The sequence below is a fragment of the Argiope bruennichi genome, chromosome 5 (genome assembly GCF_947563725.1).
Source record: "Argiope bruennichi chromosome 5, qqArgBrue1.1, whole genome shotgun sequence".
Taxonomy (NCBI): Eukaryota; Metazoa; Arthropoda; class Arachnida; order Araneae; family Araneidae; genus Argiope; species Argiope bruennichi.
In genome coordinates, this window is record NC_079155.1 from 119,752,361 (window position 1) to 119,766,274 (window position 13,914).

The following is a 13,914-nucleotide window of genomic DNA, read 5'->3' on the forward strand; positions in this document are numbered from 1 at the left end:
CTATACTTCTATGATATTTCATAAAATCCTGCAGAAAAAATACTAAACATGTATTTATTGATGTTGAAAATTAAGAGCAAATTCTCCTTTGGTAGATTAATTGCTAAGTATTGAAAAGATTGAAATGAATTTATGCATTCACATAGGTTGATATAATACAGGCAATATGCAATATGAATTCATGCTGTAATTTGTGTGAATGGGTCATCAATCCAGAAAAGAGTAAAACTGATGTTAAACGATGGGAAAAAAGAATCGATTGGTGATATGGTCTTCTTTTAGAGTTATACAAAATATGCAATATGAATTCATGCGGTAAATTAAGCATTTTATGTTTCTGAATGTTTCTGGTATTCTCATTACCTATGCAGAATTCGGAATGTTTACAGTTTTAAAGGTATGTTGATATAATGAATTTTATATGGACAATCAGTGTCGCTGTAACAGTTATCACCTGGCCGACAATATTTCTTGAAAATGAGAGCAGTCGCTGTATTGGTCAGCCAGATCTTTAAACTTTAAATCCACAAAGAATGCCCGGGACACTTATGAGAGAGCGAAGCAGCTTAACTTCCATCTCTCCCAACCATCCAAGACCTGAAAACACTGCTGCTAAAAAAAAGGAGGAATGATTAAAGCAGAGACTCTGCACTGTCCTAATTTATGCTGGAAAATTTATTTCCAGCATAGATTTTCATAGTGAATTTTTCACAAATGTTAATATTCTTTACTGTGTTTATTCGATTTTAAGATATCTGTTTTACTATTGCACCGTTACAATTATACAGTACAGTTGTTATTTATTTTGTACTAATCAATGTGCATATCTAATTTCATTGAAGACTATTTCTGAGAACAATAAATCAAAAGTGAAAATTCTTTGAAATAACGTTAATAATAATGATAATGTTTGTTTAACAACAGAATACACAATATTAAACTCAGTAAACTGCTTGATTCGTGTAATTCTCGTGTAAACACCAAATGACAAAAAGAGAAAGGAAGAAAATGATTTTTTGTATCTCTCTAAGGAAAGACTTAATATGGAAAGAAGGATTATTTAAAGAAGAACCAATAATAATATCTCACAATTACTACGATAAGTGACAATTTTAAGCGTTATAAGGTCCATTCGTCATCCCAAAATATGATGAAATTAAATATTTTCAACACGCCAAATTTCGCACCAATTTGTCCTATCGGGCAAATGATATGAAGTTAAATATTTTCAACTGGCCGAATTTTACACCAACTCATCCTATTGTGCAAATGACAGAAATAACAGTTAGTTTCCCTTTAATTTATAACATAAAATGGTGAGATATTTATATAAAAGAGAAAACTTAGAAATTCATTAAAATATGACCCATAGGAATAGCCATAAATGTGCTAAATCTGATTTCTGAAAACTTAGTAATATTAGAGTTGTACCATTTACACTCAAAAGGCAATTTTGCGGGGATTCTTTTTTTTCACTTATAAAAAATTAATGAGTTGTAAATGACTTTCGTTTTCATCTCCGCAATCAAAGGCTCATAGTAAAAGGGTTACTAATTTCATCAATATAAGTATATTTCCCGAAAACAATTCGATTTTGGAAATGAATCTAGCATGGTTGAATTAGAAACTTTTAAAGTTCTAATATAATGCAGAAATTTGAATAGAGGGGTGGTGACAGGTGGAGTTTTCGTCTTCTGACCACGGCATAAAATTGTGAGGTCTGTCTTAAAAGAGCCCTCATGTTGTATCTAAAAGAAATAATAATCGATCTATCTTAATTAACACTTCATGACATTTTTGATGATGTTTTCATTGCAAGACATATAAGTGCTGAATTTTTTACTTGAAGATTTTTCTTAATTTATAGAATAAGAGACAAAATAACGAATTTAATCGACATCAATTGATTATTTTAATGCACAAGAAGAATATAAGTGAAATAAATATAAATGAAAATGAAAAGCAAGTATCCGAAACTCTGGTGATAGAGGCGTGAAAAGAAATGTCCCAAAGCGAGAAATTATCGCAGTAGGGATTGGTTATAACACTGATGGAAGTTCAAGTATATCTCCAATTATCCAATGTTATTGAAAAGCATATATTCCTTTTCTAAATTTCTACCCATTATCTGAAATTTTAATTTGCAACATTTTAAAAACATGTTAACATAGCTCTTGATATATCACCAATTACTGAATGTTATTGAAAGCATATATTCCCTTTCTAAATTTTTTATAATGATTCCTCTTCTCATAACTGTAGACACATAGATTTAGCAAATTGAATCTGCAGTCATTACTGTCTTATTTACTTCGAAGGAAAAAAAGGACTCACAAAATTCTACTACAATACATCAGACTGCTACTTTTTTTACTGAGGAAACAGTGGCTGTTTAACTCACCAACGTTGTTCGGAAATGAAGTGATGCTTCAACAATTGTTGTATGATAATTACGAAGTAACTACATTCTTAAATATTACTAATTGCTATCGAAATCATATCCTCGTGTTGCATGGCACTAAATGGCATTGTATAGATAATTGAAAGGCATCAATTGCAACCCCCCTCCCAATCTATAAGTTTGGGTACTATTAATTCCATAAATATTTGTTGCTCATAGACCATCCTGTATTTTAAATATTCTAGACCTCCCCCTCCACTATTTTTAATTTAAAAGAACCGCAAGTGAGCCATATTTCGATAAAATTTTCTCTTTTTTTTTAACTATGATAAACATATATTTTATCACGAATTACTTTCTCTTCTTACCAATGTTTGAGCCCTATGTGGTTTTTAAAAATAAATATAATTTATATTAAATTTTCAGAAATTAAATTGAATCCAAATAAATTCAATTAAAATCTTTCCAAAGCATCTTACTTATTGTTCCTGTCACAATACAGAATTACAATAGCTTGAAAATTGATATCTAATGTTACATATATTTGCATTTAAATAATTACTTTAACTCTGATAGCCCCATCAGCTTTGGAAATGAAACGATGAGCCGAAGCTTTATGAAAAAGATAAAGAATTTTAATTAGTCCTTTATTCATTATAATACAAAATTATTCAAAAGATTTGCTCTTTTTACATATGACTACAGCATCTTTATGAAGTCAAGGAGAAATGTTTTGAATCAAATACACAAGGAAGCGTACTTTTGTGTTTGCATGCATAATAATTGTCCTATATGATATCCTAACAACAGTGTTTTAGTTCATATCTGACGATGGGAAGAAAGATTTCAACAAGCCTTTTATCACATTCAATAGCCACATGAATGTTCTGTATACAGCTATGTAAATCTCCTGAAATTACATCTCGTGTTTTTATTTAATTGGAATATATCATAATTTCAGTCGTAATACTTCTTCTGCATGGAAACCATTGATGGATTGATGGTCATTGATTCTATTGCGTGGAATGCTGTTAATGCATATCTATTGGTGTTGTTGCTTGTGGCACTTGACATAGACAAACCCGCTGACGAAATCAGCGATTTTAAGCCCAGATTAGTTTATCTTATTTCAATAGCACCATCTAGTACCAGGAGTATGTCTTGGCTACTTATACGACACAGTCCTTTTCACCAGGCGAATTTCATTCATTAACACATTTGATTCACAGATCTTAATTTAGAGCTGAATCAGAGAACGATCACCTCTGATCCGTCACCCCCAGTGGTATTGTCTCGACTTAGAGAACGGACTTTGTGTCTACGACAAGTTTATACGTGCCCCAACCACTTTATATACGTGCATCTGCTCTCTGAGTTCGAACTCACAACCCAAGTGGTGCGAACCCAAGCCTTTACCAACCAGGCTATCAAGGACCCTGAGGAGTATTTAATAACCACATGAATATTCTGAATACAGCTACCTAAATAGTCTGAAATTACTTCTTGTGTCTTTATTTCAAACTCAGTCGTATATTGCAGACTCAGTCGTAATGATTGCAGTGCGTTGAGATCATTGAGGGTAATTATTGATGATCATTGATGTTATTGCGTGGAAGGCCATTGATGAATTCATAGTCGTTGTTGCCATTTTGAAGAAGGCTATTGATGGAAACCCGCAGATCACATAAATATTATGCATTAGGTTATATAAACATTCTGAAATTGCTTCCCATGTCTTTATTTCATTTAATCATGTTTTAGACTCTGACTTAAGGTCTTTATGTGCATCAGTGAACGCGAAGTCATTGTGAATGCTTCACATAGTAGAGAAATGAACTTTTCATGGATATTGCCCTTAGGGCTAATTGAGATTCACAAATGAAGTAATTATTATATTCGCAAATATATATATATATATATATATATATATATATATATATATATATATATATATATATATATATATATATATATATATATATATATATATATATATATATATATATATATATATATATATATATATATATATATATATATATATATATATATATTGTCTTTCTGCTTTGTGCTGAAATTTTGTTTTCAGTAGTTTATTATTATTATTATTGTAGTTGTTCTATTCACGGAAGTTAAGCCATTTGTAGTCGGCGCAATTATTAATTATTTTGAATAGCATTGCATTAATGTATGTTTAATTAAGCATAACGCTTACATTGTAGTGGTAATTCAATAATATAAAAGAATTTTAAAAAGCAGATTTTGAAAATTCTGATTGTTTTATATTGCAAGGTACATTACCTCAAAGGGAAAATTTTCTGTATTAATCGTTCTAGCTTGAACCTTCTAACAGTGGCACTATTTTATTGATATCACATTTTTCTCACAATTGATTCATCTTCTGTCATATTCTAAAAAAAAATACTAAAAATACCAAAAAGATATAAAATATTTGTTTTTGGTATGGTCATTCATTATATTAGGAGACATTAAAGACAAAGCGAAATCGTAAATGTCAATTCATAGAGAATAGATAGTAATCGAAAATTCGTCTTTACCTTGCAATTAATAAATAATTGCCTGGGATAGTATTAATGGGAAATTTTACGATGCATAAAAACTGAATCCGATTCATGCATAGCATGAAAACGGTTGAAAACTTCTTGAAAGTAGTGGTTCCATCTACTAAACTCAGTACATCATGGAGAACAAATCGAGCATCGCGATTTTATGCTTTTTAGGTCTGTTTGTTATCGCTCAGGGTTTGACGTTTAAATATGAAGACTTGGAACAATATTATAAATGCTGGACGTATTCGAACTGCGTTTCAGGTAAGACTGAAATTTTCAAAAGAACAAAAAAAAATATTTTCTTTATTATTTAAAAAAATTTTTAATTCATGACCATTTATTAATAATTACTTTAATAAATATTTATTTTTATTGGCTATTGTCAAAAGCGGAACAAAGTCACAAAATTGTCATTTATTATATAATATTATTAATGTAAAAATTTGATGTCCGTTATTATTATTATTAAAATTAAAATAAGACAAAAAGTCTTTTTGAACTTATTAATTAATTCACTTTATATCTAATAACAGAAATGAAAATTTAGAATTTTTCCATGAGTAAAACGAAGAAATTGTGCATATTGTATGGTTTTTTTTTATGAAATTTTAAATATTTTTCGGTAATTCAAATATTCAAATTACTGAGATCGAATTTTTTTTTTTACTTATTATTCGTATAATATATATTTAGTGGAAAAAATGTTCTAACATTACTTAAAATACTGTATTCTCTAATAAATTTTATTAAATTAATTTTCAGTATACCTAGGCCTACAAGATTTTTATCTATCGAAAATTTGTCTTACGAGCTATTTTAGAAGGAAAATGAATTTAATTTATTTCTGGTTAATTATATTATTATATTAAAATATTAAAAGAAAATGTAAAAAATGATTACAAAGTAAAATCCTTGATTAAAAAATATATTTTTTCAGCAGATCCTTGTTTAAATAAAAAAGATAATGAACGACCCTGTGGCATGTTCTCTCACTTATATTCAAATTATGCTGTAATAATTTTTATTATTATAACTAATTAAAGGATATTAATTAATAATTTTTATTAATATTTTTTATCATATGTTTAATTTTACAAAAATAGTCTACACCTTTCAATTAAAAAACTTAAACGAAAATGAAATATGGAAATAGCTTAGAAAGGACAAAATTGTAAAAAATTAAAAATATATTTTAAATTCCGGCTACAAAATGCCCCCTTTTTTTTTTTTTTTTTTGCAAAAATATTTTGTTTACTGAAAAAAATTCGTGCTCTTGCTGCTGGTGTATGAATATAATTTCTAAATCAAATGAGTGAAGTTTACTGAATGCAGGTAAAAGAAGTTTAAAAGAAGCAGGACAGCACACTTTATGTTTTTATTCTTCGTAAATAATACAAACTAAAATATTAGTATATTTAGTTTGTAAAGAATGCTTCACATTAAATGCAATAACATTCAATAATATATTCTTGAAATTTTCATGATTTTTAAGTGTATGAAAAAAGTCATTCTTAATAACTAATAATATAATTAAGAATATTTTTAAAAAATTTCAATGCGTTTTATTAATTTAAATATCAAAACTTTTGGAAAATCATATTAAAAAGTCTTGAGAATTGAAATAATGCTAAATAATTTTCACAAAGGAAAGTTTTATTAGTTTGAAGCTATTATGCTTTTATTTTTTCAGATGAAGCCGCTCAAAAGATTGAAGACTGCTTGAAGATCTTGAAACCAGACGTAAGATTTATCTCAAAATTTATTTCATAACAAATAGTTTTGTAACTAAAATATTTATAATAGAATCCTTATGAATTAATTAATCTAAGATCTAAATGTTACTTCTCGGCATGATATTAAATTTTCTTTTTAATATTTTGGATTTAAATTACAAAAGCCGATGGTCTCATTAAATGTTCTTATTTATAAACTCTTCAGGAGAAGTTTATTATGTTACGACGATATTTGTAACCTTTATAGTAAATTCAATTTTCATTAAAATGAAATTTACCTTATCATTTTAAGTTTTAAAAAAATCTTTAAATTTGGCTTCTCAATAATATTTTGAATTTTATATTTAGCTACTGTAAATTTATATGCAGAAATTTATGCGACTTCCTTTCTTATATAATCCTAAAAAAATATTTGCAGAAAAATTCGGTTCTTAAGAGAAACAAAGAGAAAAAAATTATATTTGAGCTTTCTTTCTTTTAGAGCGGTATATATGATGTTTCATTAATTTTTTTTCTTTATATATATATATATATATCAATTTCACTTAATATACTGAACTAATCTGCAAAGAATTAAATCGTGCACTGAACAAAAAAAGAGCATCTAATCTATCAGTGGTATCAATGAAACTTTTATTTCTCCGCCTTATTTATCTTAGTTTAAACCACATTATTTACTTATAAAGGAAAGTAATAATTATTGTGGCACGGATCTGCCGAAAAATGTTCTTAAATCTTATTTTCTACTGATATAAAAGAAACCCTGATACTATCCTTTTTGGATAATATAAAGTTTCTGCTTTTTAAAAAGTTTTTTAGAGATTTTATTTTCCCCCACCAACAAATGAAAACTGTTTACTACCAAGAAATGAAAACTTCTTAAAATACTTACTCAATATTTTTCCAGGAGCTCAAATCTACCTTCCAGTACGTTGAAGATAATTACTACAAATACAAAAATGATGACCTTCCTGATGCAGTAAAAGAATACTGCAATGATTATGATGATGAAACAAAGGTTAGTATTTCTTTTCTTCGCACAAAAGGATAAATTTTTTTAAATGATACTTACAGTTCATTTCTTGCTTATAATATCAAAACATGACCGTGTGATATAGTAAATTATAATTTTATTGATATTTTTTATTTAAAATAAACAGTTTTAATGTGATATAATTCTAATATTACACTGAAAACATACATACATTTTTTGTAAATGAATTATTTGTATAAAATATTTCATTTATTACAACGGAGACTTATATGCATTTGCCTGTGTTTTAATGTATATTTAATAATATAATTATTTTCTAAATTGAAAAAGCTTTACTCTGAGGATTCACCATGATTTCCTATCAAAAAATTGCGATGATTCAACATGTTTCAATATTAATTAGTGTGATGTTTAAACATGATTCATTATAAAAAGTATGATGATTCAACATGATTCATTATAAAGACTGTGATGTTTCAGCATGATTAACTATCATATTATGATGAATTAACTTGATTCACGAACAATAAATATTGTAATGATTCAACTCGTCCCATTCACAACTTTTTCCTCAAACCACATTTTTGTTTTCTCGTGAGCGTTACCTGAGTACACAGAAGAAACTCCGTAATCGTAAAAAATAAGGCTCAAGATTTCTAAACCTTTTGATATTTTAGACAGTTATGAGAAAACAAGCCTGCAACTTTGCCAGTGTGTTTGCCCATATGAAAAAATGGCGGTTCAAAAGCACTATGTAGCAGATGAATCAACTTAATGAAATAGAGATTTTTTTTTTACATTTAATGGAAGTAAAAAAAAAGAAACGGGTAATCCATAAAATTTATAAGTGTTGCCAAAAACGTTTAGGATGCTACAAATTCGTTTATAAAAATTATAACTGGTTCAAATAAAAATCTCACGTAACATATATGAATATATAATTCATTTAAATTTTTCTCTTCTGTAACAGCATTAATTAGATCGATCAATTATCTTTTACATCGCGAAAAATTCATTCACTGCTCCTTATTTATTTAGGATATGTATGTCCGAAATTTTAGAAAACTGTTTCTAAGATATTAAAATAATTTTGATAAATTGTTACATTTGATGGATTTTAAAGATTTATTGTAAAAATAATTGTTTTTATCACCAAATTCTTATGTCCGTATTTAAAACTTAATATGATTTTTAACATTTTTTTTTATTTTTCATTTACAGCATGATGCCTATGATAAAACATTGAATGGTGTTCTTACTTATGAGAAGGTAAGAAATGTGATATTTACTTCTTTTTATGTAATAAATGAATCAGTTGAAATCTATACTCTGTGAATAAAGGGAATTAAGTTTTATTTCAAACAATTTGTTATGCTTAAGATTTTTTTCAAAAAATGATGCAGGAGATAAAATGTCACCTGATGTTAGCTATCTCATTGACATCAATTGCTTTCTAGAAATAAAAAAAAACGCGAAAGTAATTTGCTTTAGAGTTCCTTCTACAGATGACAGTAATTAATTCCTAGATTTTTTCATATTTTGGGGATCTCCTTTCTTCTCGAATTGCTTGTTAAACAAGAGTAGTTGCCAAAAACATGGTTAATAGAAATCTCCACCTAAATTTACAAATTCCAGGGCATGCATCAAAAATTACAGTGTAGTGTGGTTTAACATCTTCATTTATAATTGTGACTTACTTGTTTGAACAGAACATACGCTGATATGTGATCATTTCAAGATATGTGACATACTCTGTACGTGGTGTTAGAAATGCTGCTATGATCCGAAATCATCAGTTTAATCATCCAGCAGAGAAATTATATTGACACTATCATCTTTATAGAAGGTGGTACATTACCACCCAACTCTGTACTTATTCGAAACCTAATGCAACATTTCCGAATGCTATGTAAGTCATTCCCAAATGTCTTCACCAACCCGTTTAAAATCCTTGAGAGTTTGCAATAATACAAAATTTACAAGTCATGAAAATTATTTTATTTGTGAAAAGAATGTTCTATTCGAATTTCATAATCTCTAAGAGAAGTGTAACTGAATAATAACTAAAATTTAAGGTGTAAGCACACACTTGAAGATTTTTTTTTTAATTTTAACTTTAAAAGTCCAGTTTTTTCACAGTAGGTCATTAATATATGTTTAAACTCATTTCAGTGAGAAAAAACCACATTACACTAATTATTAATTAATTAAATTATATTTAATGAGCAAATGAGCCTATTTTTTGAAACATGATATTTTAAATTCTAATTTGAACAGACACATTATTCCAGTTGGAAATGATGCCTAATATGAGTCTTCAAGTTGTCTGCCTCAATCAAGTTATAAAAATATATAGTTTTTTTAAACAATTTTTTCATCAACAATGAATAGAAAAAGCGAGATTTTTTCTGTCATTTTAACTTTTAAAAAGCTATAAAAAATTTATTTCTATAAATATAACTTTGTTTGAGGCACAAAACATCTGCTATTTCATACAGATTATTTTGATATATAAATAACTATATTTGGTTCATTTCTTGTTGCGTTACGATTGTTTGAATGAAGCAACATAGTGGAAAAATACCATTCTTCATAAAATGAGTTTTAAAAACTCCGTAACTAGAGTTTTCAATGAAAGCTCCTCAAGAAAAATAATTATAACTCGAGAAATATTTCGAATATTGACAACATCTTGGTATCGTTTGAAAGCTAAAGGACCAGACAATATTATTAAGCAATAAAAAAAAATTCGATATTTTGAAAGATTTTCGAAGTTTCAAGTGTGTACATATACCTTAATAATATTTTTTTACAAATTTTATCATACAACGTTACAAAAAGAAGCTATTTTTTCTATCTTCCCTAGGAAATTATTTAATTATCAAAGGGGCATTCATTTGTGAATAAATTATAAAAAAAATGCAATAACGTGTTTCTTTTGCAGTTTTTATGCTTACTGTTCTAATAATTATAAAAAAAAGACATTTTCCTTGTTGACTCCTTTTTAAGAAATTTTTCAAACTGTAACTTGAAGAAAATACATAAATTTAAAGTCAATAGACTCGCCAATTTACATATTTATCTAAATATATGATAAAAATACTTTAAAAAATTTATTATTCACTTAATTTTTTTTAAAAAAAATAATTTTCTTTAAATAAAAGATTTTATTCATAAAAAAGTATTTCTTCAGGACAAAGACTCAAAGAATTTTATTTAAAAAAAAATTCTATTCACCGAAATTAAAATTAAAAAACAAAGGTTATCGACAACATGATCGATACAAGTGACTAAAAAGAAAGTACAAGTTTAAATAAATATGTAACAATATGAATTTCGAAACAAAAGCTTTCAAGAATTTAGAATTTTAAATACTCGTTCTTGATTCGGAATGATTTTATTATTACATAATTTTCTTTGTCATTGTATTTCTTTTAACTTTTTGAAGAACAAGAGTAATACTAAAAGCTTCACAAAATCCAATATAAGAAACCTCAAGTAATGCTATATAACTCTTTTTTTTTCATTTTACAGAAACTCTGTGGCGAAGACAAGGCAGGAGAATGCTCAAGACTTGGACAAACAATAGTAAAGCTTTATTTATTCCCTAAATTTAATAAATCAAAAGAAACAATCTGTTTATAAATATGGTTGCCTACTGCCTATTTCTAGAAAAATAAAAGAACAAATTAATCAAATGAATTAACTTTGAACCAATCACCCATTTTTAACTGGATTTAATAGTAGAATTGTTCAGCGTAAACATGTAAAAGGAAGTATGCGTATCTGCGACTTCCAAATATATTTATCGCAGTTACAGTCATGAAATAATAGATGAGTAATCATTATAATGATTCAATACATCTCGAAAGCTGAATGTTAAAATTTAATATAAAATTTCGTTTAAATTCTATTGCTTTTTTTATTATTTTATACATTTTATTCTAAATTGTTCACTCGAAGCAGTTTTTCTATAAAAATAATCAAAAAGGAAAAATTAGTATATAGTATGTATTAGTATATCATAATTAGTATCAGCAGAAAAATTTATATATCGTGAAAGAGAACAAACAATTATTTTTCTTATGAATTTCTTTTTGTATCTCAGAAGTAATTGACTGAATTTTGAATAAGTTTTTTTTTTTAAATTAGTCACTTTAATTGAAAATTTTTAAGAATTGAAAGTAAAATTTCTGTATCTGATATTATAATTTCTTAATTAAATTATTTTGATTTGATTATTCGACCACTTCTCTTACTTCAAACAAAAATGCTCAAAACACCTCATTTAATCCTAATCAGTTCAAAGATCGCTAATTCATTGCAAAAAAGATTTGTTTGAAAAGATTCACTTCTTCACTGATTTGGCAAGAAGCCAATATGAGAAATCAAGAATCATTAAAACCATTTCCATTTGATATTATTAGATTTTTACAGCGTAGTTTGCAAGAAACTTTTTAATTTCATAGCCTCTTTGTCTTTTTCTTTTCGTGGTTTTTAATCGGTTCTGTTTTAATTTTTATCATATGTAATTTACCAGTGAATATCATTGTCACAAAGGAAAATAAATGCACAAAATCAATTTTTTTTATTTCATTATTGTATTGATTACGATTGGAAACAGTATGCGGATTCTGCTAATTACTCATATTATGCTAGTTTTATATTTAATACACTTCTTTTTTTGCTTTTACTTTCATTTTTTGCAACTTCTCTTTCAATATAATTAATTATAAAACAAATAGAATCCTAAAATAGTCATATTTCTTATGCCACGTTTTTCAAAACATATACATCGAATTTGTTATGGCTGAATTTCAGAATCTGAAATTAAGTTTCAAATCACATGTACGCATTTTGTGTTATTGAAAAGATGTAAGATCATTAATTAATATGCTGCAAAATGCTACAAATAATATTATTGAAATTGTAGAAATTTTATATTTTTCAGTAGTAAATTTTTGAAAAACAAATTTTTCATTCTCTTATTCTTTCTCTTTCAAATAGATTGCAATTATTTAATGAACACTAACATTTCTGACAATTAATATCTGGAAACTGTAATTAAAAATTTAACTATAGTAATTCATTAACATATTTCGCTTTCTTCCTATTCCGAATTTTTTTATGTTTCGAGTTTTATTAATCTAAATATTTTTAATTGTTAATATTCCCTTTTTTACTTGCAGGGATGCGTTTTCTCATATTTGGACGTGTTGAAGCAAGAAGGCAAATGCAAGACAGATAACTGAGTTTTCAGAAATGCCTTCAACTCTTATAAAAAATATATAAGAGTGCATATTTTTCTTGAAATAAATCAATTGATTGTTTATCAAGGATCTTTTTATTTCATGAAAATTTATTGAACAGATCTCCGAATTCAAATTTTTAAGTAAAGTAATAATTAAATTGAATGAAGTAATTCGGCATTTGCTTATTCTACATTTACGTTGATCAAAACACCCAGAATGTGTATGATATAATTGAGCTTTACATTTGCTTGTTTAATAATATTAATATTACTGTTATTTGTAACAATAATAGCATAACTCTACAGATATTTTGTCCTCATATGCATATACTAAGAAAAAAAATTGAAACTATTAAAATTTTTGATAAATCTAAAAATTTTAAATATCCAATATTCAGAAGAAAATATTTTCAAAACAGATTTGGAATTATGTTTGTCTATATAACAATATCAAGTTATTTTAAAATTGTAACGAGCTACATGAGTTAAATGCGGTATGCATTTTTTGCCTCAAGGTTGTAGATCTCTATCACTATTTTAAGAATTCCGATTATAAGAAGTTTGACTGTCTATCCATATGTATATGAACATGATGATTCAAGCAAACAAAAAGCGTAATAGGCAAAATTTGACACATAATTTATTCCTAACAGTGTACGTGTGTTTATATCCACATACGAAAACACCAAAATTGCAGATCTTTATTAAATTTTGAATCCAATAAATTAAACTAAAGAAGCCCAAAATCTGCACTTGACTATTGTATCATGAAATGTGATGTGATGTATAAATATGCAATGATTCCCCTCTTTATTGGTCACAACAGGACTTCTCGAATAATCAATTAAGCACTCTAAAGAAGAAAGCATAAATGTGTTTTGAGATTATAGTGCCAATGGTTTTCATTGTTTCTATCAGATTTTAACGTTGGTAACTTAAAATAATTAACAAATCAATAGTCCGCG

General features: G+C 26.9%; 1 protein-coding gene across 1 annotated transcript; it reads left to right on the top strand.

The window, feature by feature from the left end:
- The first annotated feature begins 5,041 nt into the window (after window positions 1–5,041).
- On the top strand, window positions 5,042–13,030 carry LOC129969622 (uncharacterized). The gene is made up of 6 exons (XM_056084270.1): window positions 5,042–5,232; window positions 6,662–6,711; window positions 7,612–7,722; window positions 8,920–8,967; window positions 11,233–11,286; window positions 12,888–13,030. The coding sequence occupies exons 1-6, from the start codon at window positions 5,103–5,105 to the stop codon at window positions 12,948–12,950; spliced, it is 456 nt and encodes a 151-aa protein (XP_055940245.1). The 5' UTR covers window positions 5,042–5,102; the 3' UTR covers window positions 12,951–13,030.
- Window positions 13,031–13,914: the final 884 nt, after the last annotated feature.